This window comes from Chelon labrosus (assembly GCF_963514085.1).
Source record: "Chelon labrosus genome assembly, chromosome: 20".
Classification (NCBI taxonomy): domain Eukaryota; kingdom Metazoa; phylum Chordata; class Actinopteri; order Mugiliformes; family Mugilidae; genus Chelon; species Chelon labrosus.
This window is the reverse complement of record NC_140353.1, coordinates 15781347-15807548: the sequence shown is the minus strand read 5'-3', so window position 1 is coordinate 15807548 and position 26202 is coordinate 15781347. Positions and strand designations below refer to the sequence as shown.

Here is a 26202-nt window from a genome sequence, read left to right as displayed (position 1 = left end):
TCCTTGCCTTGATTGCAGCCATGCTGAGTCCAAGTACAGTCAGATTTTGTAAATAGGCATCTTTGCAGTTTGAATCGCTGGGGAATCCACGTTTCTGATTACAACACTCACGAAGGGGGATTTAGTTCAGGGCCATTGCAATTACATTGCATTTTTTTTTCACGAGCGTACCTAACGAACTGGCAAGTGTACATTACAGTAGTGGTTAAATCTGCTTCACAATATCCCAAATGCTAATTTATTCTTTTAAAAGGAATTCAAAATTAACATGTCTTACCAGTAATGGAGAAAGTAACTGTGTCTGTCTGGCTGCAACAGAGATTTCTCCCACAGACGCATATAGCCAGGCTGCACTTAATTTGCGGTCTTCCTCTGAGTCCGTCCTCCTACTCTTCACAGAGGTTAAATTGCTTTGCCGATTTAAGTGGCCACACTGAGCCTAGTTCAGTTTGTTCAGTTCATCTTGTTGACTTTAGCCAGGAAAGTGTCTGCATCAGGTAATGTAGTGACTGCGTAGTGCTCAATATTTGTTACAAGTTCATACACATAGTTGATTTTATTTATTGTGGATGTGTGCCATTATGTGAGACTGTGTGAATGCAATGGTGAAAACAACTGTATGATAGTCTAATGGAAACTTGTTGTTTCTCTATTCACAGGTTCCCACCAAAGTGGGTTTCTCACCACACTTAAAGAAAGTCCTGCTAGATATCCTTTTCACTGAAATCTGACTGGTATTTACCACTGAGCTATGTTTGTTTTTAGAGTGAGTATCAAATTTTGGCTGTAGTCAGTTCACAGTTTTCTCTGTATACTTGTCTGCATTTCTCTCATCCTCATGCAAGCTAGGTTGAACAGTGAGAGCCAACACAGTTTGATCTGTAGGTCAGAATTAATTTGCATGCCGTGCCTTTTCAAAATATGTCAATCCAGTGCTCGTGTTCTTTTTTTTTTTTTTTTTGTGAGTATTACTTGCATGACAGGGGTGCGTCTGATTATTCGTGTTCCATCATGCTAACACAGCACGCAAGGCAGCACTGCTTTCTGTCTCTGTCGATTAATTCAGTCAGTGTTTGAGTTCATCTGGCTCTCACTTGGCCCTCTCCCTCTTCAGAGATGTTGTGTGAGGGAGATTTGACATGAAAGCAGCTGGCAAGTGTGTGCAGGACGTCTTAAGCTATAGCTGTTACAAATGCACTGTAAGGTCAGCTTATTGTGTCAGCACCAGATATAATCTCTAGGACTGTGGCACATGCAAACAAGTCAAGTGTCAAAGGTTAGTTTCACACTGTTTGACCTCAGATTTTGTATGGATAATTTAGTTTTAATGTTTCCCCTGCTGCCGGCTGTTTCACAGAAGATTTGCTGGGCATTTTATTTCACCTTTTAATCAAGAAGATCATAAAACGTCTTCTGATGTTGGCAGCCTGTAAAGACAGTTGTTGTTCTGTTTTGTCCTTTTTTTTCTTCTTTAAAATAGATTAGGTCTTAAATCCTTCTGTCACTGACATCGATCTGAACCAGAATCTCTTACGACCAAGAGCAATTGAGCTGGTTCAGAATTTGAACTGATCAACTCAAATCGCAACTCTAAATGATACAGAAACAGAAGCTATTTCGAAACTACAAATCAAGTTCAGAGCACAGGGCTATCAGGGCTATGACACTGTCCTTCTCTCTCTCTCTTTTTGCCCTTCTCTCTATGGCTGAGTGAGATAACTTTCTCTGGCAGAGAAATGTGTGCCAAGCCAAGCTGATAACGTCCTGTGTCCTACAGGACTTTAATAAAGGGGAATTGCAGTCGATACTATCGTCACAGTCCTTTGTACTAGAAGAATGATGACATGTATTGTCCTTGCTAAAGAGGAAGAGGAGAAAAAAAAGGGAGAGTGAAGGTATTTAGTGGATTTCTCTTGTGAAGTTGATCTGACTTATGGTATTTGAAGGTATATAAGGTATATATCATTATGTCATTATGTCCACGGGCACTTGCTTGTGGTGATAAATAGCTAGTGTCTACGTGTTTTGTTTTCATATTAATTAGCTTTTGCATTCTAAGATGTGGTACACGCGGTAAGGGTCAGAGTAGTTTGTTTTTATAAGGCCTCTCTTCTTGAACAGTGTCTGTGTGTTTTGTGCTTTATGTGGAGCAGAGAAAATGAACAGCGCTGTGCTCTCCCTGCCAAATGAACTGGTAACTAGGAAGTATTGGCAAGAGGAGGACAGCCCTCAGGCTGTAGGTCAATATGCTAGCTGCTACAACTGCACTTTTTTTGTGTCCATGCAGCCTCCACAGCATACGAGTGTATTAATGTATCTGCATGTGTTTGTCATATTCTTGTCTTGCACCAAATGAAAAAAATAGATTAAGTAAAAACCATGACAGAGAATTATTCCTTGACCTAATGGTGTCACTGTGCTGGAGGTGGTCGTGTGTTTCTTCTCAGTCTGGTCCATAGTGGGCCTATCAGGCTTCCATACTTACCTGATCAGCTCCAACCAGACCACCAATGAAGATGTAAGTATGAACTTGTACAAGATATAATGTAACTTCACATGTAAACTGCTAAATAATGAGACAGCAAGTAAATCCCCTCATATTAACTTATGAGTTGAAACTATGTTAACTATATTTTAATGAGTTTTACAAGTGAATTACTTTTATTTATAGTTTTACCCTTTTTAATATATAACACTATAACAGATGGATAGAAATGGGAAACAGAAGCATGTCGAGGTTCATCCCTGACATGTGCTCACAGCTCAACCAGACTGGAGTGAGTCATGCCTCAGCATCCCGGGTTAGCTCAGTTGTTTAGAGCGTGGTGCTAATAACGCCAAGCTTTTGGGTTCGATCCCCGTATGGGCTTCAAACTGTTTTAGCTCCAGACGAGACACAAACAGCGAAGGGTCTTGCACTTTTTATCAGTGACACAAATCTGTTCCTCAGAAGGTGTGACGCATAATGTCGTGTGGTTTCCTCCAGATAAAAGGTTCGTGGTCTTCTAAAAGAGGCAAGGACAACTATAACCCCTACAGCCATGGTAATATATTCACCAACTGCTGCGCAGCACTCTGTGGACCCCTGCCACCGAGGTATGAACTGTGTGAATGAGGTTTTTGTTTTGTTTTGTTTTTTAATGAGATGACGTACACATTCTCATTCCCACATGATGACATATAAACCCTATCATTCCCTTCTCTGAGGGAAAAAAAACAAAAACGACTCAGTCACTTTTCTCCTTCACTGTAATAGGTCACAGCACCTGTTATTCTTTCCCCTCTCATCTAAATTTTCCATTTTATCCAAAGGCTAAAATAGAACTGTTAGTCAAGACTCCGTTTGAAGTGAAGAGCTGCTTTGAATTGAGCGTGCCCGCAGCCTTTTCTCTATACATAGCTGAGATACTGCATGAGTGGAATGGATTTCAAGCCTATTTTTACCAAGTCCAAGATCAAAGTTGGTTAGATATATTAGATTTCACTCTTTTACTGTTTATGTGATTTAATAAAAACACAGGCAAACTGTCACAGCTACGTTCTCGTGCCCGCGTGTCTGCAGATGTCATTACTCATTCCCTCCCAGCTTCTTTCACTTCAGCTCTTGGTCCAACAATTTTCATTTCTATTCCGCGGAAGGTTTCATCTCTCAAACTTGTCTTGCTTTTCTACCGTCGTGCTTAGAAGTGAGCGAGAGTAACCTACTTTCTGCTGTTATCTGTCCAGGACACATACCCACTTTGAAGATACAACACTCATGCTGACGCTGTCAAGATATCATAACACCTTTTTCCCTTTGGCGCTAGCTGCATTTAACGTTGCCTTTTGCTTAGCACATGTGTAACTTTGTAACTCTGTATTTAGCACATGCAGTCATTATGCAACAGTGACGGAGGGTTTTTAGCAACATTGCATCAGTGGCTGTACGCTAACCATAAATCTTCAATAATGATTCCAGTGGGTGGCAAAGGAGAGTCCACAGTGCACAGGTGGCTGCCATCTGGACTTGTGTGTGTATATGTGTGTGTGTGTGTGTGTGTTTGTGGCCACAGGCATTGCACAGCTGGGTCCACCAGTGAGAAAGGAATGTTTCAGCTCACTCTTGGACTAAGCAAACAACGCTGCATCACACGCACACACACATACACACACACACACACACACAAACAGAGAAGGGCCTTTTGCATTTGATTCCCTGCCTCATGTTTTGCAATGCATCAAACTGCACCTTTTTACGCTCATTTCCTCCTAACTGCATTTCAGACTGGCCAGAATTAATGCTTCCGTAGGTTCCTCAGTGTTTATAGCTAACAAGCCATTTTTACCCAGTTCCTTCTCAGTCCCGTTGGAGCTTACTGTCAACACACTTTCTGTTAAGTGATCACCCTGCTCACACTCAACACCTCTAGAGACAACTCAGTTTATGATCAACCTCTGGCTAATAAACAGCCACTAACACTGTATGCAGCCCGTGACCACACGTGCACATGCACAGCTCGTATCCACAGTTCAGCAGGTCATTGTCCAACCAGCTGCGTCAGAGTTCTGCAGCATTAACGACAGGATAGAAACAATGATTCACTTCACTGCAGGACCGCAGTGATTTATTACCAAGTTGTGATTTTATGTGGATGTGTGAGAGTGGAAAAATGACTCTATGCACTCGCTCTGTCTTCTTCATGGTGAAGGCTTGAATAATCGGGTTTATACACGACCGACACAGAAGGTCATTTAGGCCATTATAAGGTTGACTCAACCTGAATATACTGTGCGTATTAGCTTGCTGTTGCAGTCAGTCAAAATCGCTGACCATTTCATTTATACATCTCCTTTAAGGCTTTCAGAGCTGCAAAGAATGTGTAGAGTTGCTCCACTGTATTTGATTATTGAGTCAATACTCACAATCAATGTCTTTGTCCATTCTTTGCTTTTCTCTTATCAGTCTCATTGACAGACGGGGCTTTATCCAATCAGACGCACCACAGCTGGCACCACCGACCAATGGTATCACTATGTACGGAGCTACGCAGTCCCAGCAAAGCCACATGGTAAGACACTGGCCTCCGTCATGTCTCCAAGATGACTTGTCATGGGTGGTCTAGATGTTCAAAGTGTTCAGGTTGTTTTGAGAGCACAAGGGCATATTACGGTGCAGCCAAAATCAAACCCTTTTTGCTTTTAATGAAGTCAGTCTATAGTCTTTTTCTCTTCGCCCAGTGACAGCTTGACAGATTGAGTAGATTCTGTCGATGCTCTTCGAAATAAATGATCACTGTCGGCACTAACCTAATTGATGCTTTCATTGTTTTCAGTAACTGCTTCAAGAATAAAACCTTGTGCCTCCACTGCAAGCAGTCAGACTGAAACACTGGATAACAAACACACATGGTTTCTTCCAAATCTCTTATTTATACATAGATAACAGTTGACGATGAAAATACTTGTATAGAGAAATCATTAAAGAGGCTAAACAAAAATACACACTGTCAATACTGCTGATGGGGTTTGATTTCTGATTTCTAAATTGTCTAAATTTTCACAGTAAAGCTGAGACAAAGCGTCTTTCACAGCAGCCTGTCTTACAAAGTGAATTTCCAGCTGTTGCGTTTTGTCCATTTACCAGAGAAACGCGGCTTGCTCAAAGTAAAGCAGAAGATGTCAGTTTGATGAATTGAATCTTCAGACTTACTGCCCTGTACTGTTTTGTATCTGGTTGTCCATGATCATAACTGTAAACATGGGTGATTGGTTTAAGATCGGACTAGATAACCTGGCCTGGATAACTCTGGCCTTAGCGCTGACTGTAAAGGTCAGATGAGGTCGGACTTCTTCAAACAACTGCATCATTTGTCTGCGCTCAGCCCTTTTGACTGACATCCTGCGGAATCAGAAATGACCACAGTGTTCTTGCTCTTTCCAGATGTGTATCCAGTTAATCTATTTTTTATTGCGTTAGATTGAAACTGATGAAATTTCAGTGAGCAGGTTTTCAATTTTGCATGTGTCGCTTCATGGGTTGCCTGTAGATCAGGTCAGCTGAAGCGATGAAGGATCTTTTATGCTTGTTCTGAGGTGACATTGCGTTTTATGAGTTACTTCTTTCTCATCAGGAAGTTTTTTTGTGTGTGTTTTGTCATCCTGCTGATAAGCCATGTATGCAGTGTGCACAAGAAAAGCAATGAGGAACCATAGAGAGATAATATTTAACGAATTACATTTAATCTGAAAGTACACCACATTCAGTGAACAGATATTTTCTTGTTGAGCTGTCTCTGAGAAGAGAGCTGGGTTTGTGAAGACATCGCAGCCAGAATTTAATCAAGCAGTCTTCTGTTGTTTGCCTCACACATTACATGCTGGATTTAAGGCCTCCTCACGCACAACTACTAAACATCTTACACTGGTTCCATCCCTCTGTGCCACAGTCATCTCCTTGTTCTCGCCCAACCTCGACCTGATCCTGCTTGTTCTTATTGAGATGTCAAATGTGAATGTCATCGTTCCTAATGTCCTGAATGGACTAGTTGTATTGGGCTGAAAGCCATAGGAACATTCCCCTACGTTAGCACATTCAGAAATAGATACCATCTGTTTTCTATAGCGGCTATGATTAGCAGCTAGAGTTGTCCTATTGTACTGGCTGCTGGCCATTTATCCACACACTGATACACAATCAGCTGTGTGCATTCATCCGTTGAGTTCTGTAACATGCAATAGTAATAACACATCAGGGGTGAGTGTTTTTGAGTAGTCAAACAACACCACTGTAAAAATCAGTTAGCCTTGACATGAGGCCAGCGCAAATAGACAAATCATTTCTGGTTCATATCAACCACCCTGTGTCATTCAGTATGTTTTAGGCCCGTGACACACCAAGCGGCGGTCTGTCCTTATCTGTGTCTGACTTCCGGTGAACATCTGGTTCAGGTTGTTCCAGCGTGTCCCGCACTGTTGGCACTAGTCAGACCCCTGCCACTGGCTTTTCAGTAGGTTCTAAATGTTGAATTGGCTGCATTCTCTGATGTCAGACTCTCACAGATTTTTCCTGTTTCTTTTCCCCTTTTTAAAATAAAAACAGCATTGAAAAGCTGATACACTATAGAGATGCGTTGAACCAAGTAAACAGAACAAACGTGGGCATGTCACAAATTAAGTTCTACCATTTTTAGCCGTTTAGTGTTGGCAAACGACATTAGCATTTGGCTGGTGAAATCCCTGTTTCTTTGTGATGTACTTTGTCTGTGATGCAGTTTAAGCCGTTGCCGTGGTAACAGCGCGTGATATGATGCTGTTACGTTTTTGATTACAATCCCATTTGGATTTCAGTAGGCGGGGGGGAAATAAACAACAATCACAGGCTTCGGTTAAAGGGTCAGCTCACATGCCTCTGCAGGTACCTAGCCACGTATGTACCAGAAATGTAAGAGGCAGCTATTCTATCTTGAGGTCATCTCCTTATTGAGCAAAACGTTGTTTTGTCAGGATGTTCTGCTTTACTCTTTTTTTTTAATTTTTTTTTTATACAACTGTAAATAGATTTTACCGTGACCTTAGAGAATTTCAAGAGGTAGACGAAATTAATTAATCAGTTCATCAAAACGCATACTTTAAACAACACGTTTGTGTTGTCACAATGACGCACAGTTAACATTTAACACCCTGTAAATATTTCTATATTTGCTCTTCTCACTTCCCTTTCTTCTTCCTGTCACACACCCAGAGTGCAACCTGATCAAACCACAATTTCCTTGTTGATAACGACACACTGAGTGATGAGGTACCGACAATATGATGGCCTCATTTTCACCCTCGTTTCTTTGCTCAACTAGAACTGATTTCAACTGAGTAAAGCTTGTAAGAAAATCTGTAACTGTGGTCTAGTGCATAGATTCTCAACCGGGGGTCCGCGGACCGCTAGTGGTCCGTGGTGTAATTGCAAGGGGTCCGTGAAAATAAAATATCTTTTAAAAAAGATTCTATGACATTCATAGAAATAGCATCATTTTATTCAAATGTGAGTGAGACACACCTGAAAGCTCATATTCGCCTCAAAGAGTGAATAAATGCCATAATGCAATTTAAAATGCAGTTTCTGCTGTTTCTATCAAATTGCACCGCCACCCCCCAGATCAGGTGGAGGTTCCTCAGGGTCGATCAAAAATATGCAGGGGGTCCAGGACCCAAAAAAGGTTGAGAACCACTGGTTTAGTGGGTAGGGAAGCAGATTTGGGAACATAAGGTAGAAACCCAAGCCCTCCCGAAAAAAAAACACTACTCCAAGTGTACTGTCTTTGTGTACAAATGGATGGGTTAAATGCAGAGAACCAGTCCTTTGTATCTGTACATAGATAGATAGATAGATAGATAGATAGATAGCCAATAAAGCTGATTTACATTTATATTTTCGTTGCTCAGGCCAGATTAATCACATATACTACCAAGTCCCTGCCAAATGTCACTATCAGTCACCTTCTCACTCCTGACAGACAGGGGTATGTTGTCAGGAATCACGCAGACGGCTATAATCTCCTGACCTGTAGCTGGACTCAGCCAGCTCATCTCGACTTGTTTAAATATGAACCACAAGCGATATCAGCTTTGGAAAATATTTTATTTGTTCATGCCTCACCTTGCACATAAGTCAATAGTTTTGCACAGCCTGGCCGAGATTGCACTCCACGCCTTTCTGTTGTTTGATTAATTACATGCTGTGGTCTTAGTATAATATGGTCCTCCTGTCAGTTTTATTATGCTAACCTTTGTACACAATTAAATGTAAATGAAGGCTTAGCTTTTTGAATAGGAAAGCTTCTTGTGTCATTGCCTCCATGTATGAAAGCCAACCACAACATGTCCTGCAATGCTTCACTTACTATCCAAAAAGCTATCAACCCTCTATGTTCATAATCTTGTGGTTGTGTGTGTCTGTGCGTGTGTCTATCTGCAGTGGGAGATGGAAGGTGCTGAGTCAGTCTAGCTGTGACTGCGTATAAAGCACGAGTGGGCCAGGAAGTAGAAGGAAAAATATGAAGGGCTGTATTTTTTATTTTATATCCAAGAGACTGCTGATGACGGGGCTCGGTGCTAACGTGACGGCGAGCAAGGTCTTATTTCAGTCCAGTAACCCTCCCTCAGTTTAGTCTTTTTAACAGCCTGGAAGGAGGCCGGGCTTGTAAAGGTGGCAAGTGGAGAGCAGCTGATAAGAGGATTGATAATAGTGTTAAAGGTAGCTCAACTTCTGTTTGAATCACACCTGTGATCTGCTCTTTTTAGGTCAGTGAGATAGAGACACAAAGGTGAGATGTCTGGAGCAAATCTTTGTGCTTCAAATTTGGAAGTCCTTTTTCTATTTGTTGATGTGGGTTTTTAATTCTTGTCACTTCTGCACAACTAGAGATCTTTCATCTGTTACCGTTGCTCTGTGGTGATAAAGGTCTAATGGGGTTTAAGGTTATCTCCCTGTAGCTAATGTATGGTGCTGGTGACCCTAACCCAGTTACTCTGCTCTACTTTCAGACATGTGATTTCCATTCTAAAGCATGGCAGTAGAGATCAATAGGCCATGAAGCAGTCACTTAATAGCTTTGTGTTCTCAGCTCTGTCTATTGACCTCAGCTCTGTTTGTACTGGAGTGGATACACGAGCTGGTGCGGGTTCTTTGTGTAACTCTGCATTCTAGCAAGGGTACTAACATCTCCTTTTTTCTTTCTTTTTCTCTCCCCCGTCAAATCACCTGTCTCCTCATGTGTTGTCTTCACATATTCTGTTGTCTTCGCTTCTTTCTCCTCTCCTCTAATTTTACCTACGGCTTCTCTTTCATTTCTGACCTTCACCTCTGGCATTTCTTTGCCTTTTCGCACCTCCTGCCACGCCGTCCTCTTCCTCCTGCTTTCTGCTGCTCACTCTCTCAGTGTGACCAAGACCAGTGCATTCAGAGCACCAAATTCGTTTTGCAGGCCGCCGCCACACCCCTCCTCCAGCAGCAGACCAGCGAGCCAGTCATCCTAGCGGCCTCCCCTGAAAACGGAGGGACCCTACCCGGCCGAACCTCTCTAACCCTTGGCGGCCCGTGCACCTCACTGCCTCTCGGCCAACCCACGCCTCCAACGTCCACCCCCAGCCTCAGCTGCCACGAGGCCACTGACATGCTGCCAATCCACGGACACGGCCACACACACAACCACGGCCACCCCCTGCAGGAGCCAGTGGTCCACCATCACTTTCTTACGCCAGAGGAAGTGCCCTCGCCGCCGGGCATGCTTCACTGCGGCAGCCCGCTGGGTCACAGCCACACCATGCAGGCCGGCTTCTACAACCCAGCCAGCCAGGACTCACTACACGAGGACTCTGTCAGAGGACTGGTTAAGCTCAGTTCTGTCTGACAACAGGATATATCTCCTCAACTCTCCCCCTACTCCCTACTGAAAACATGCATCCAACCCCTCAAACTCTCCTGTGCCAATTTGGAATCACCTGGCTCTCCCCTTGAATTACAAATTGTGGTTTGAATTCAGCTGCTAAAAACTGCAAGGAATTTAACTGAACTGAAGTGAAACTCAGCCAGTGTCTTGCCAAACTTCTCTGCTGGAACAGGGCGAGATTGTGTAATGGCCTAGAGGACACCTCAGATGTGTACTTTTTTTTTTTTTTTTACTTCAAGGGAAGCATAATCCATTAGCTCCTGGAGATTGCACAATTTGCTTTTCAAAGTGGCAAATGTCTGTGAGCCATTTCAAGCAAAAAAAACAAACAAACCATATTTTGAAAGTTGATGACATTTTTTGGTCAGAAGGCTTCTGAGTTTCTGTCAGTGGATCACAGGTCTGGCAGATTTTCTTTTGTAAAACAAACTTTAGCCTGTTTGCCTGTTGCTGATTGGACGGTGTCTTATGCCTTTTTTTTTTTTCTTGGACATTCTCAGCAGTGCAATGGTTGACGTCTCCATGTTGCATATCATCCTGCTTTTTTTCTATGTTAAAAAAATAAGAGACTGTTGTACTGTACCATGGTTATTACAACTCTTACAGATTATTACATTTCCTGTGGATATTAATAAAACACCAACTTTTTATCAGTTTCGATTGCATTAATATCGATGGCATAACGGGCGCTGATGTGAGAGTCACGCGGTGATAGTGTTTCCTTTAAAGTTTGTCTTGTGACTGGTGCCTGTGGTCAAAACAAGCCCGTCTGGTGTTGAAGTTGTCGAACATTTACGGATGTACAAACAAGGTTAAGGCTTTCTTTGGGCGATATAGTCTCCCATTCATCTTTACTGAAGTCTCTGGTTGGGCCTTGGGCAGTAACATTTGATGTGCACAGAAAAACAAGCTCTCAGTCTCCAGTAAGCTACTGTCAGTAATGTGTAAGTGCCTGAAAGAGGGAATTCCATTTCTTTAGACAAAAAAAAGGGAGATCAGAGGTCCCTGACTGATTGGTGGTTGTGGGTTTGTCAAAATACCTGAATAGTAAAGTCACACTTTAATTCTCTTCTGCCACCTTGTGTTTGAGCACGAGTACTGCAAGTAACCACCACACCATTTTTATTTTGTATTCCACCTTAAACTCTAAACGAACTAAAAGTATAAAACAGAAGCTAGTCAATTTCAAACAACTAAACACTGAAACAAGAAGCAATATCACTACGTAAAAGTGTATTCATATTTGTGGCTAAAAAGTAAAATTTTCTTTGCTAAGAGTTCCTGCAACGCTAAAAACAAATCAGTCTAGACACATTAACGGTGGCTACAAAATCATAATAGTAACACATTTATTTATTAAATAAGGTATGATACATAGAGAATTCTTTCCATACATTTTTACAGCAATTACAACAGAAACGTGGTGAAGACAATCCCTAGATTTCTTGGGATATTTCCATTTTGAAGCAGTGCTGATCTTTGGGTGAGACACGGTCATAGATGCAGGACTGAACAATATTTTATAGTTTTCACAAACAATGCATGTTGGATGAATTTTTGAAGGGTACTAAAATATTTTAAATTGACCCTGTACTGAACTGTGCTTGAGTTCTGCTGCAACGTGACATGGTAAATGAATAGATACAAAATATTTAATTTGTGACAATATGCTTCTTTTTTTTTTTATTTAAAAAAAAAAAAAAGTAAAATTGCCACAAATTATGTAGAAAAAAATGATTTTGGATTATTTAAAATTAGTAAAAGTTATTCTTCACTAGATATTGCTCCAAAATAATGGAGCCCTTTTCAGTTCCATCCATTGTCTGAATTTGCTGACTGTCTTATAATTTACATATAAGCAAAGCCAGAAGTTAAGTGCTTATTAACATTTATATTTATATATATGTATATGTCCTGTTTTACTTATTATTACAGCTGTACCATGGCAGAGATGCACTAGAGACGGTATGAGAAATCATCTTTTGGCTGTAAACAGTCATGGCGGCTCATAGCCTGATGCTCCAGCACAGCTTACTAGCATGCATCACTCCTCTGGTCAGAGCTGGAAAGAAATACCAATTATTCCAAGGTCGGAGCAGTCCACGAAGTTTGGACGGTGAAAATGCTACGCTAGCTTAAAATCAGTGACCGACGCTGGCCGCAACACTAACCTGACCTTACATTCAAACCTGAAGTCAGCACAGGGGCTTCCGTGTTCACCATCCACCGTCTGGGTCATTGTGGCTAAGCTAATTTAGCACTGATAACCAGAACACAATAGTGTCAATACTGCTGGTTTACGTGTAAAGCCTAGAGTCACCACAGTTTCACATCAGTCAGCTCCAGGTCTCCCATGATCTCCAGCTGGTCGATGCTACTCAAGTCCTGCACCCGATGCCTGAACTCGAACAAGTGCGAGCCGTTCACTGCCAGCTTGAACTGGTGAGGCTGACAGAGGAGGAGAATCTGACAGCGGGATGGAGGGAAAAAAACAAAAAACAGGAAGACCAGTTAACCAATACAAAAGAGCTGAATCTCTTATAGAATAAAGCTTGAAAGTTGCAGGTGACTCCTACCTCAAAGTACTCCCCTGGTGTGAAGGGAAAGAAGGGCAGCTCCCGCTCCTCCTGACCCCAGCATTCACTCAGGTACGAGTTCCTGATGAACACGCCGGACTTCATGCGGGGGTTCAGCTGCAGAGCGATGTTCTCCGTCCGGCTGTTGCGGAGGTTCACTGTAAAACTGGAGGCAGCGTTGATTAAAAGGTGAATCATTTTTCGCTTTTTTTTCCTTTTAATCTCACCATGTAATGAACGTTAGCAGCGCCAGGATAAATGTCATCAGTTACCTGTGAGGATACATGCTGACCTGACCCTTTATGGTGATGTGCTGTCCTGGACTCAATCCTTTGAGTATGCTGCCTTTGTAAGGGAGGCTCTGAAATGATAATGTAACTTTGAATATTACAGTTTTGAAATGTGTGTGTTATTTATTTGTTGCTGTGTTTCCAGATCCCTGAGGTTAGCAAAAAAAAAAAAAGTAGAAAGTTGTAATAATTGTAATTTAAATAGGCTGAATGAACTGTTGTGCATGAACACTAAAAATCATTTAGGAGATGTGATTGGTTTTAAGTAGATGACGCAAAAGGAAAAACTCACCAAGTCACCTGATTCTGAATATATTGCCTACAACGGAGAAATTAAAGCGTTAGAAATGGTTTAGCTGAAATTTCTGAGCAAGGAACACAAATTTAACCAGCTAATGAGGAAATAAAACCACAAAGACGAAGAATGAGAAGGTACTTACTGAGTTTGGGATGTAGCCGATAGCATGCACCTTAACTTTCCCACAGATAGAAAATGTGTCGACCCTGTTCAGAGGGATTCTGTGCTTGTATTCCAGCAGGTGAGCACCGTTTACCGCGACCTTGCGAGGGAAGAGAAGTAAACTGAGCATGTTGTGAATTCAGGTGCCACACAGGTCATTGCCAGCGCGGGTTCACCGACCTTGAAGACGCCTTCGTGCACCAGGATGATGGTCTCGAAGGGGGCCCCGCGCTTGTAGGGCAGCTGCGGGAGCGTCTCCTCTTTGCCCCAGTTCTCCCGCAGCAGGGAGTTGCACACCACGCAGGGCGAGCCTTTGAAGCGGGGGCTGAAGTGGAGGGCGATGTCGGAGCGCGGCTTGGTGCTGCAGCCGCTCGACAGGTCGATCTGAAACCTGCAAAGAGGACACACACACACACACGAGCACCTGAGCAAAGAGGGTCCCAAAAATTTCCAGATTCACTGCACATAAGGGAGTTTAAGTAATTTGATTAACTGCACTAGATTCAAATTCACAGGCAGGCCTTGGCATTATTACCTCATCTTATGCTCTCATGTCAAGGCCCAGTATGAAGATTATTATATTTAATCATTTGTTCAGTTTGACTAAATTAACAGGATCCCTCAAACCAATCAATCCATCCTATGTGAGCTGCAGTGATGTGATCCACCGTTAGCCAAAGCACATAGTTATGACGCTTATGTTTGTTAGACCTGTTGCTGTCCTCCACTGGGCGTGCAGAGAGCTGAGCATCATTATACAGTCCTTCAAAAGCCATGTCATGTTTTGGATGATGCCAACAGATTGCAAACTTAAAGACATTATCAAAACTTCATAATAACTGTCAGTAATCAGGTGATGCTCCATTTGAGGATGGATCAGTGGTAAAACATAACAGACCCTTTTCTCAGTATTTTAACAAGAATCACTCTTTTGTGCCTCCAAAAAAAGGTGTCCTGTGGTGTCTGACAACAGGATGTTGTTAGCAGGGACCTTTGGGTCCTCTGGGTTGAGGGGAGGGGCCTCTGTGGATCATCCCACAGATACTTGATCAGTTTGGGATCTAGTGAATTTGGAGGCCAGGTCAACACCTTGTGCTGTTTTTCATGTTTTCTTTGAGTTGTTCCTAAACTGTTTCTGTGTGTGTGCCTGTGTCAGGCTGCATCCTACTGGGGATGGCTGCTGCCATCAAGGAGGGTCATTGCTATGGGGTGGGGGTGCCTGGTCTGGTCTAGGTGGGTGCTACATGTCTAAGTAACATCCACACGAATGAAAGCCAGGTCCAAATGTTTCCCAGCAGAACACTGAATTGTCACAAGATGGTCAATGTTACTGACTTCTCTTGTCAGTGGTCATAATGTTATGCCTGATCAGAGTATTTTTAGTGCTTGTCCTTGATTTATCTGCATTGCTGGCTATGGAACAAGTCAGTTTAAGCTGAAAAGCTGTGTGATGGTTTAGTTCAGGAGCCACTGGAGTAGATGAACAGTGTTTAGAAGTCAGAAAATCAAATACTGTGGCTTTACTTCTGAAATCACAGATAGATGTATTTAATCAGATCTTACCTGTCAGCATCCGGGGCCACAGTGCCCTGGATGATGATGATCTCCCCAGGGTGCAGGCCTCCTGGTATGGGCCCAGTGTATGGGATCACCTGAAGCGGAGAGGTGAGGATAAAAGCAGGACGTCAACAAGACAGAGCTGAGTAGCCACGTCCAGAAGCTGAAACATGCACTGACGTGGCTTTGTGTCAGATCGAGTACAAACAAGTGACGGGGAGTGTGTGCACGGTTTGCAGCTGTGTAACTACATGAGGGTGTGTGGAGCCATCAGAGGTGCCATCAGATGGCTGGTGTAGATAGTCATAATAATAATGGGAACAACAATGACGGTAAACCTCTTACCGGGTTGAGAACAGTGTGTTTGGCATTGGCCACAGACATCGGGCTTCTTGTGTCGGGCTGCGACATGCAGCTGCGCCGAGAGACGACAGAGTCTGTGCGATCTGCGGCAAACTGGACCGGTTTGTGGCTTTCCTGCGCTACACGGGGACGATACCAGTGGGCATCTTCTCTCCATCAGCCATTAAGAACCCGCGCATGCGCAGCCCCTATCACGTGACCAGATCCGCTTAACGAGCAGAACAACCAACGCAGGTCCATTTTCACCACCATGGAATAAACATATAGCTACATATAAACTCATACACTTGTTTTTTACACTTTATACCTCCTTCTTACCAGATGGGTGAATAAACAAAAGTATTGAATTAATTGTGTGACTTATAGCACCATAGTATCTGTTCAGACGAAAGTATGTTGTGTTTAAATAAATAATAATAAAAAAAATGTCTGTAATGTATTAGTTGAATTGTAGGACAAGTGACATCTACAAACAAAAATCACGGATTATGTAAAATATACTAAACAAAAAACAGGAAGTGGTTATCGAACATGTAGGTTCAGCTTTTATCGGAGCAAACATGACAAGTTGATTTGGAAGAACATGTAGCTATCCTGGGTAGAACTGCAGTATTTCCCCTTTGCGTTTTATCCATTCATTAATTTATTTGTTAGTTTTATTTGTTAGTTTATTTAATGGCAGTGGCAGCGTGCACTTCCACGAAGAATGATTTCATTGGTGCTTCTTCCGGCCGCACACCTCTAGGTGGCGTCTTCTCCCCATAAATGGATGCAGTGTGAACTTCGCACTGTCAGGCTACATCTGCGTCCAGGAAACAGGAGAAGTCTCTCGAAGGGTCGCTCTACCAGCCCAGACGAAAATATGGTTATTCGTGAGTATCTTATTTGATCTAAGCAAGTGTCTTTGGGCTAAATGTGTTGGATGAAGTGTGTTCTGCAGAGATGATGCGACGCAGTCACGTCAAAATGGAGCCGAATCACAACACCAGAATGTGGTGTAGCCTAATAAATGGTCAGTGTCCATGTTGCTGACATCAGTGGCACTGTCTCTTGTCTGTTCAATAACCTGATCAAACCTACGGATGCTGTGACAACATTGCCATAGTGGAATAAGATAAGAAAAGATAATCCCACAGTGGGGCAAGTTGCAGCATTGCAGCAGCAGACAGGAGTTACGGATGCTTTTTTGTTTCTGACAGAACAAGTGCTACTGTAATTGTAAAGGCTTAACCCTCAAATTATTTCATAACACTCACACTGAAGTACACCATTATGATGGCGAACAAACTCAGGACTTAAGTATTCATGTGGGTGTTCGTACTTCGAAGGTTGTGGTGACTGATTTCTCATTCTGATCCCTCATGTGTTGTCTTTGAGATCACCATCTCTCTTGTGCGTGGGTCCAAAGAGTAGATTATCACCCAAGACACCTGCCCCACCTCAGTCCTCTCTGTGCCTTGGTCAATGATCTTGTAGACAATAGAGTCGTGAGATGTTTAATTATTGTCACTACCATCATCTTTGGTGAGTAACAGTGCATCTATTCGTGGTGGTTAGACCTCTCTTCTCCATGTGTTTATTTTCATCCACTTTGTTGTCCGACCCCGACTCAAATCTTTCTGAGAAACGCTGATGTTTAAAATCACCACACTGAAGTGGCTACTGGAGTAACAACAACCATACTTTAGTTTTGCATGAATTTTTATTTGGGATGAATCATAAACTCAAAGATGCGTCATAGTAATGACCTTTAGACTCAATTAAATGTGTCAGAAACATTTCATCAGCACAAATGAACATCCTGGAAATCACATCTGCATCTTCCCCAGTTCTAAAACAATATATTATCTTGCCAAGTCACATCTTATGCTGAGTGTATGGCATTTGATTTTATTTTTATTTCACAATCATTTCTTCACCAGAGACCTGGCTAAGTAGCAGCCATACACACTCGCATAATATTAAAAAATGCAGCATATAACAATGACACCCACAAGATCCCCAATGAAAATAAACAAACACAGCAAAAACTAAAATAACAAAGAAACAACAAGGGTATGCAACCTTTGCTACATGATGCCCTTGAATGCAAAAGAGAATACAATAACACAAGAAAATTATTTCATAGTTGGAAAATATGAAAATACACATAATGATCAAAATTAATTTAAGCTGTACAGATTTAGTGCTAAATATTATGTGTAGTTCATTTCTCTGTCCGAGTAATGTTACATATGCTTGATAGGACTAATCCTGCTGTTGTTCCAGCACTGCCCACAACTCCAGTGGCAAACCATGATAGACCAGCCATACCTACAGTAAAATGACATTACATTAGGTGCATTTGAGCATTCCCAGCAGACAATCAGGATGTTATCTAATATACATTAATAGTTATTCTCCATTCCTTGTTCTGAGGCAAAATCACCTCACTAACTGAAAGTTAAAGCCTCACACAATATTACATATCAGAATGTTGCATTTAATGCATGAATACATGAACTCTTTTAACGTTAAGAGAGATGTTTGGCAATAGTATTTATATTGAATGTCACAACAGCTTGTGTTTCTCTCTATCATGAAACGTACTTATTAGTCTGACTGGCTAGAGATAAACACTGATGAAGATAAAGAGACAGAAATAATTTAATTTACCATATGACTGCAAGGTTGCAAAGATACCCCCTGCTGCAACTCCTCCACCATTAGCAATTGCAAGATATGACATTAGTTTGGCAGCAATGGAGCCTGCTGCTATTCCAGTGGAGGTGAAACCCAGTGCCGCCAAAGCAGCAGGAGTCAGTGCCACAGTTACAACACCCCCTGGACAAGATGATAGCAGAAAAAAATGCCTCTGTTGATAAACAGGATTCAAAGGTTTACATGTAAAAAAAAGTGTGTGTGTGTGTGTGGGTGTGTGGGTGTGTGTATGTCCTACCTGCGCCCATAACAACCAACTTGCCTGAAAATGACACACAAAAAGAAAATGAAAAGAATTTTGTCAAACATTCAGTAACTAGTCCACAGTATATTTTAGGAAACCGTTCTTTCAGAAAATATATACTTACAAAGTTCTTCCAAATCAATGTTCGGGTCCATGCTTTGGAAGATTTGTGTACTGAGCTCAGCTTTGAGTGTTTGCAGGTTTATCCTGTCCAGCCTGTTGCAGGGGAGTGACCATGAAAAAGAAACTGATTCAGGTTTCATTTCCTAAGAAATGGAACCTGAATCAGTTTCCATTTTGGAATACTAGAGGGCAGCAGAGGAGCACTGGACAGTGTCAACCATAGACTGTATAAAAAGAGATGTTTTATTTTATACAGTATATGGTATGCACCAATGACCACACTGATCATTTTTGGACAAATAGAAACTTATGAATGGTGTATACAAATAATATTATGGATAGTGTTTGAAATCAGTAAAATAAACTCAGACAAAACTAAATTGTATTCCTTTAACAATATGACCACAGCCATCCCAGCTGCAATCCATGCCCATCAAGTCTATAGTAGAGCAGCTAGATGTAAAACAGATGCATGTCAACAGGATATGACAGCTCACTGGAGTTTGCACAGTTTGCTTTTAAAGGACTCTGAGAGTGTTGTGATGAGATAAGTCCTGAAATCTTTGGACAGATCTCCACGCAATATATCAGGTGACCACAGGCACTGCGTATCATCTGACTAATGCCGTCCTTACAGTGTTGTGACTGTCCAGTGGCATGTGTGTGGTCTACTGGGAGGGGGCTTGATTGCTCAGCCTCAAAGCAGAAGGAAGGAAGGACGTGCGCTAATGCATCCCAGCAGCACTCCAAAGGGCCTTGGCTTAGCAGTGTTTTTGTTGTCTCAAAAGGAACCCTTCATATCTACACAGAGAGCAGGTCCTTTTCTACCTTGTTGCACTACCATTTAGTATCCCAGAACAGACAAATCACACACTACCACAACACAGAACAAGTGACAAAAGTACTTGCTGTTTTATATGGAAGCTATGGACAATAGTTTTTGAGACTAAATACCAAAATATAATTTGTACGTCTAACCTCATTACTTCATAGTATAGAGTTTGTCAACTTGATGCAGCGGTAGATTACGACGTCATTATTGTAGAAGCCCTGCCCCTGACATTCTTGGGTCTTCAGCCAGTTGCAGCCTGCACCCTGACCACTAGATGTCACTTCCTGTGACACCCAGACATCGCCGTCATCTAGACCCAGTCTACTCTCAGCCTCAACCCGGAGTGGTCAGAAATCATGGGACTCTGTGAGTACAACTGTCTTTGTGATAATGAATGAACTCTCACAGAAAATGTCTTGATAATGCTGTTAGATGTTAACTTTTTGTTTTTCCTGCCTTGTTATGTTGCAGTGACTATTGCAGCAGTTGCCGCTGGTGCAGGTAAAACACTACACAACGCTTTTATGAATCATCTGTGTACCTTTTAATGTGAAAAAAAGTCCATTATCCATTTTTTTTCATTTCATGCAATTTTATGTATACATATCTCTGTCTTCTTGTCAGGAGGAGCTGTGGTCGCTGCTCCTGTTGTTCTGGGAGCCATAGGTTTCACCTCAGCTGGAATAGCGGCAGGCTCCTACGCTGCAGGCATGATGTCCTCAGCTGCTATAGCTAATGGAGGAGGAGTGGCAGCAGGAAGTCTTGTGGCTGTTTTGCAGTCGGCAGGTAAAAAACTAAACACAATGACTGGAATAACAACCACATGCCCTTTATTTTATTCCAGCAAATATTACACAGAGCGGCATCAGCGTGGATTGTTCTGTTTAAGAAACGATAACACAGAGTTGTGTTTCCTCTCTCTGTTGCTCATTCACTCGACAAAGTCCAGTGGTTATCTGTTGGCTGTACTGAAGCTTGCCATCTCTTCGCAGGTATGGCTGGTCTCTCTGGGGCTGCCACTGCAGGCGTTGCCGGGACTGGAGGAGTAGTGGCTTTCTTGGCTGCACTCATCTGAGACCAAGCTGGAAATAATGAAACAACTGCCAATAACGTCAGTGAAGTAGATGAGTTAATAAGACAGAACTGAAATGTGAGGCGCACAAATGTTGTCAAATCAAGAACAATAATAAATAAGTTTAATTGGAAGCGTTTCCCGCCTGTCATTTATATGTAAATAATGTGTCTGTCCTGCCATGCGCAGAAAACTAAAAGGAAACAGCTGGGGTTTAATAAAGTCTCTGATCACACACAGTTGTCTGACTCTCTATCGCCCTCTTGTGCGCAGTATGTAGTATAGTTTTGTTTCTCGGGAAACGAAACTCAGCTTAGTACAAAGCTGGTCCAAACAGACAAAGACATGGATCCTGGTGAGACATTTGACTGTATTAACAGCCATATTAACAGTTGCCGTTAGGGTGCCAATAAGGCCAGCTGATCGATAGCTTAGATTACTGTACATTTATGTTAGTGGCTCTGTTTTCTTGTCAGCAAGTGAAAACCCTCGGCGTTATCAGAACAGAGACACAGATGCGTGCTTTTATTACCTGCAGGATTGACTACTGCAGTGCCCTACTTGAAAAATATTTCGCACTTACAATTGTTACAAAATTCAGCTGCCCGTGTGCCGACGAGGACCAGAAACAGAGCGCAGATTACACCCATTTTAAAGTCTCTGCATGGCTTCCGGTTTGCTTCAGAATTGATTTGAAGATCCTTTTATTGGTTTATAAAGCGCAATCCAGTTGTTTCCTATTTTTATTTTTAGTATCGTATCATTAAGTTGGGTGTGTGTCTGTGTTTGTGTGGGTGCGTGTCTGTGCTGGGGAACGGTGGGGGGTGGGGGTTATTGTATAAAATACAAATAAAGTCTGGTTGATTGATTTATTGGTTTTTAAAGATGTTCTCTTGTCTTTCAGTCAAAGCCGTGGCTGTTGTAGCAGGAGCAGGTCAGACTTACTGTGTTTACATTTTCACAGTTGAAACCTTTGTAGGAGTTGGACGTGAACATTTACCTTTACATGTATAAATGTTTAATCCCGCATGATCCATCTCTCCTGCGTTCACGTCCTTCTGCAGTCGGAGCTGTGGCCGCTGTTCCTCTTGTTCTGGGGGCAGCAGGTTTCACCTCAGGTGGAATAGCAGCAGGCTCCTACGCTGCAGGCCTGATGTCCTCTACTGCTGTAGCTAACGGAGGAGGAGTGGCAGCAGGAAGTGCGGTGGCTGTTTTGCAGTCAGCAGGTAAACAACACAGATGTTTTATTATCTCTGTTCATGGTGATGTGATCACTGTTGCAGCAATGATTAAATGGGAATCCTGTGCCTCCTTACTTTCTTAACATCATCATCTGAAGTGCAGCACAATCAAAAAACAAAAACACATGTTTATATCTTTACATCTTGATAATATCATAAAATCTGTTAATGATCTTTTTGGGAATTAATGGTTGAACGTGTCTAATCTATCTGTAGGTGCAGCTGGTCTGTCACTGGCGGCCAAAGCAGCTGTGGCTGGTGCTGGAGCAGCAGTGGGATGGGTGGCCAGCTTCATCCGTTGAAAATCATACAGCTATCACACATTTACATTTCAAAAGCAGTATCTTTGGGTTTTTAGACAACTGAAAAGTTTGGTGGTGTGCTGTTGTCTGTGATTGTGCTCTTACATTTTTTCAATGATATATCTTACAGAAAATAAAATGCACTGAAATTGTTTACTGGAACGTTGTCTTCTTTTAATTTCAGTACCTGATAATACAAAAAGTTTAGGATGTAGAGGTTTAAACTTCTGGTGTATTATAATATTTTACATAAGCATCAGTACAGGTGACTTGACTGTAGCCTACTCATATTGTAATCTTTTTCATGAGTGGGCCATAGGTTCGTTTACTTCTGTGTTACCTCTTTCTAAGAACACAGATTGCCACTTTAACCTTAATTTTGAATATCTTCCTTCTCTATTCTCTTAAGAACCCTTTTACTCCATTATTCTCTAAAACAGGGTCTGACTCGTTATAGAGGAGGACAGCATCACCATCAAATGCGAAATGAAGCTTTCCTTTGGAAAGTCCCTGTTCTCTGAGGCGAACCTGATACCAGCTGCTCTCTGATGCGGAAGAAAACAGCACAGGCTTGTTTAGTGTTCTTGCTGATCACGCTTAGGTTTCTGACTCTGTCGCCCTCCTTCCAGTGGCGGAGCTAGAGGGGAGGCCGGGGTAGCACTGGACCCCCCTGAAATCTGATTGGACCCCCCAGATGCCACCCCAGATGATTGACATATCGCGGCACCGGCGCACCGCACTTCTTGTCGGAAGGAGCCAGTTGCATTTTTAAATCAGTGAAGCCTATTGACTGCTAAGTCCCTCCTGTACAGTAGTTGGCGCTATATACCACAAAGCGTTGCGAGCCACCTTCATTAGGAGAAGAAGAAGAATCGCCACTGAAGAAGAGGAAGATTTGAACTGGAGTCGGTTATCGTTGCCTGTTACCGGAGATCAACGAAGTGACAAAGAAAAAGAAGGAGAAGAAGGATATCCTTCATGGACAGAGAAATCCTTGTCGTAAAGTAAGTGTGTGTGTGCCTGTGTGTTGATATATGAGGGAGAGGGGGAGAGAGAGGGAGGGAGGGAGACAGAGAGGTGTGAGTAACTATGAATGTGTTGGTGCATTTTCACCATTTTTGTAAAAAATAGTTATTATTAAGTAATTATTGAAAAATTGTTGCCAAGTTGTGTTTGATATATTGATGCCTGTGTGTTGATATTGATGCCTGTGTGTGTGTGTGTGCCTGTGTGTTGATATGGGAGAGGGAGAGAGGGGGAGGGAGAGGGGGAGGGAGAGAGAGGTGTGAGTAACTATGAATGTGTTGGTGCATTTTCACCATTCTTGTAAAAAATAGTTATTATTAATTAATTATTGAAAAATTGTTGCCAAGTTGTGTTTGATATATTGATGCCTGTGTGTTGATATATTGGAGAGGGAGGGAGAGAGACAGAGAGAGATGTTTGTGTGAGTAACTATGAATGTGTTGGTGCATTTTCACCATTTTTGTAAAAATTAGTTATTATTAATTAATTATTGAAAAATTGTTGCCAAGTTGTGTTTTACATTTTCTGCATTGTTAATAAACTGCAAATTATACACAAATCTGATCTCCTGTGTGCTTAGTATGTACATTTCAACATTTGACACTCCGATTGCAATTGATAAGTCAAGAAACAAATTCATTGTTATAGTCTGTGGACCCCCTGAAATAGCCTTGGCCACCCCCTGGCCACCCCAAGGATAAAAGTCTAGCTCCGCCACTGCCTCCTTCGCTCGGTTTTCAACATAGTTTCTGGAGAAACGAAACCTAACGGTGCTATTTAACTCTCAGCGCAGCGGATATAAAGCGCATCCAACAGTCAAACAGACAAACAGGCACAGACATGGATCCTGGTGAGTCATTTATCGTTTATCCTTGCATGTACCTTATGAGTTTTCTTGTCATTACACTCATCATAACAGTTGGCGTGGATAAGACCAGTTGATTTATAATCCAAAAACAACCGTGAAATCCCTCGCACCACTATAGCCTACCGATTCTCTCCTGTTTTTTTTTTTTTCATTCTCTAATTCACTACTGTTACTAGTTACATTCGTGTGTGCGCTACTGTGTGCTGCTATGGCTCCTATTTATTGCTGCTCAACCACAGAGCTGCTCAAATCTTCTTAATTAGATGTACTGTTAATGTTTAAACAGTCCTCGGGTTTCAGACTTCCTGGTTTCAGACTCGGTTCATTTGAAATGCTCTTTGCACACTTGAACTCTAAATACACTTCTGCCCATGAAGGTGGAATAAAATATTTTTTACCTCTTCTCATGAAATGACTGTGTCAATCTTATTTATGTGAGTGGGAATAAAAAAGAGGAATGTGTCTAAAAACAGATTCCAACTTTAAGGGCAACAGTGTAAATGCATAAATGCTGCTGTTATTATGACACGGCCTTTTTAAACATAGAAAACAAACCCTCCTCATGATACTGGATGCTGATGTTAATGCTTGTTCTCATCTTGTGTTTCAGTCACAGGTGTGGCTGCTGCAGCAGGAGCAGGTAAGACATCTGGATGAACCTCCTTTTACACATGACCTCAACCCTTTGTAGAAGGCCATGGACATGCATTTTGTTTATTTTACATGTATGTATGTTTAATCCCGCATGATCCATCTCTCCTGTGTTCATGTCCTTCTGCAGTAGGAGCTGTGGCCGCTGCTCCTTTTGTTCTGGGGGCAGCAGGTTTCACCTCAGCTGGAGTAGCAGCAGGCTCCTACGCTGCAAGCCTGATGTCCTCTGCTGCTATAGCTAATGGAGGAGGAGTAGCAGCAGGAAGTGTGGTGGCTGCTTTGCAGTCAGCAGGTAAACGCCAAAATTAGACGTTTTATTATCACTGTTAATGGTGATATGATCACTGTTGCAGCAATTATTAAATCTCGTGCCTCTTCATTTGCTAAATATTCATTGAAGTCTGGCAGATTAAAAATGAAATTGTACAAAAATGGCACAAACTGCTAGAAGTCCGACGTGTCTAATCTACCTGCAGGTGCGGCTGGTCTGTCAGCGACTGCCAGTGCTGCTGTGGCTGGTGCTGGAGCAGCAGTGGGATGGGTGGCCAGCTTCTTTGGATGAAAATCCTCAAGAAATCATGCATTTACAACAAAATAAGAAGTCCTGTTACTCTATTAAAGGAACATATTTGTGTTCTGAGACAAATGAAAGGTCTAATGGTGTGCTCTTGTTACATTTCTGCATATGTACACTGTTGAATGTTTCCTAAAATAAAATGCACTCAAAGTGTTTACCGTCTTCTTTTCAGTCAAGTATCTCTCACGATGCAAAGGTTTAAATCTCCGGTGTATCGTGATATTTTACTGGCAGTTTTGGAGGAGCACTCAGAACTAAAGTGGGTTAGCATTTTTTTGTTGACTTTCCTCAGAAATCTTAAATGTGTCTTTCATTTACACAGCCTGTGTTTAAGGTTTCATTCTTCGCATAAAGGCACTTTTCCCCAAAACACTTGATGATGATTCAGGATAATATTAGTTTAGTACCACAGAGCTTCTTAGTGCTGACTCCCCAGCACACCACAGCATAGAAAAGGGCACTGCCAACGATAGTCTGGTAGACGATGTCCAGCAGCTTCCAGCACCTTAGCTTCCTGAGGAAATAGAGACGGCTCTGACCTTTTTGGAAACTGAGTCTGTGTTAGCTGACCAGTCCAGTTTGTGACCCACATGTAGACCCAGATACTTATAGGTCTGAACCACCTCTACACACTCCATGTAGATGGTTATGGGCTGCAGGTGGGGCCTGGACCTCTGGGAATCCATCATGATCTCCTTGGTGAGACTGGAGTCATGATGGATAGGTGTCCTGTTTTTGTGGACAACCTTCCTCGTCCGCTTTGATAGGACTTTGCCTTGTCCAGCCTTGGTCCCTCTCTCAGGATTTCTCAACATACTTTCACTAATATTGACTTAACAGTACAAACAGACAAACAAACACATAAGTACATATTAGTTACTCCCACTAGCAGGCACACA

General features: G+C 42.2%; 5 protein-coding genes and 1 long non-coding RNA gene across 8 annotated transcripts in view; 4 read left to right on the top strand and 2 right to left on the bottom strand.

Annotated features, from left to right (window-relative positions):
- The window catches only part of LOC311505982 (palmitoyltransferase ZDHHC14-like), a 45889-nt gene extending 34745 nt beyond the window's left edge, over positions 1 to 11144 (top strand). For 2 of the 3 annotated variants that reach the window (XM_084569833.1, XM_084569834.1), the window contains exons 6-10: positions 660 to 708; positions 2416 to 2518; positions 2987 to 3096; positions 4943 to 5048; positions 9912 to 11144. In XM_084569833.1, coding sequence (XP_084425959.1) covers positions 660 to 708; positions 2416 to 2518; positions 2987 to 3096; positions 4943 to 5048; positions 9912 to 10382 — 839 coding nt within the window. In that variant the 3' untranslated portion in view covers positions 10383 to 11144. The remainder of the gene's footprint in view (positions 1 to 659; positions 709 to 2415; positions 2519 to 2986; positions 3097 to 4942; positions 5049 to 9911) is intronic. The other variant, XM_084569835.1, reaches the window with a different exon arrangement.
- A 144-nt stretch (positions 11145 to 11288) lies between these two features.
- On the bottom strand, positions 11289 to 15999 carry lgals8b (galectin 8b). The gene is made up of 8 exons (XM_084569660.1): positions 15650 to 15999; positions 15311 to 15399; positions 13928 to 14138; positions 13728 to 13847; positions 13580 to 13606; positions 13270 to 13358; positions 12998 to 13163; positions 11289 to 12887 (listed from the first exon to the last, which is right to left on the bottom strand). The coding sequence occupies exons 1-8, from the start codon at positions 15713 to 15715 to the stop codon at positions 12738 to 12740; spliced, it is 918 nt and encodes a 305-aa protein (XP_084425786.1). The 5' UTR covers positions 15716 to 15999; the 3' UTR covers positions 11289 to 12737.
- Positions 16000 to 16443: 444 nt separating this feature from the next.
- On the top strand, positions 16444 to 20772 carry LOC311505863 (interferon alpha-inducible protein 27-like protein 1). The gene is made up of 5 exons (XM_084569663.1): positions 16444 to 16539; positions 19812 to 19932; positions 20038 to 20067; positions 20191 to 20352; positions 20559 to 20772. Exons 2-5 carry the CDS (start codon positions 19923 to 19925, stop codon positions 20639 to 20641), a joined length of 285 nt encoding a protein of 94 aa, XP_084425789.1. The 5' UTR covers positions 16444 to 16539; positions 19812 to 19922; the 3' UTR covers positions 20642 to 20772.
- LOC311505865 lies at positions 18375 to 19840 on the bottom strand. Its single transcript, XR_014699671.1, has 3 exons — positions 18736 to 19840; positions 18606 to 18629; positions 18375 to 18490 (listed from the first exon to the last, which is right to left on the bottom strand). It is a non-coding gene; the product is annotated as an uncharacterized lncRNA (long non-coding RNA).
- A 130-nt stretch (positions 20773 to 20902) lies between the features above and the next one.
- Positions 20903 to 22343, top strand: LOC311505862 (interferon alpha-inducible protein 27-like protein 1). Its single transcript, XM_084569662.1, has 4 exons — positions 20903 to 20993; positions 21543 to 21572; positions 21703 to 21864; positions 22096 to 22343. Exons 1-4 carry the CDS (start codon positions 20984 to 20986, stop codon positions 22179 to 22181), a joined length of 288 nt encoding a protein of 95 aa, XP_084425788.1. The 5' UTR covers positions 20903 to 20983; the 3' UTR covers positions 22182 to 22343.
- An 801-nt stretch (positions 22344 to 23144) lies between these two features.
- LOC311505861 (uncharacterized protein) lies at positions 23145 to 25458 on the top strand. The gene is made up of 5 exons (XM_084569661.1): positions 23145 to 23185; positions 23996 to 24057; positions 24686 to 24715; positions 24857 to 25018; positions 25203 to 25458. Exons 1-5 carry the CDS (start codon positions 23160 to 23162, stop codon positions 25286 to 25288), a joined length of 366 nt encoding a protein of 121 aa, XP_084425787.1. The 5' UTR covers positions 23145 to 23159; the 3' UTR covers positions 25289 to 25458.
- The last annotated feature ends 744 nt before the right edge of the window (positions 25459 to 26202 follow it).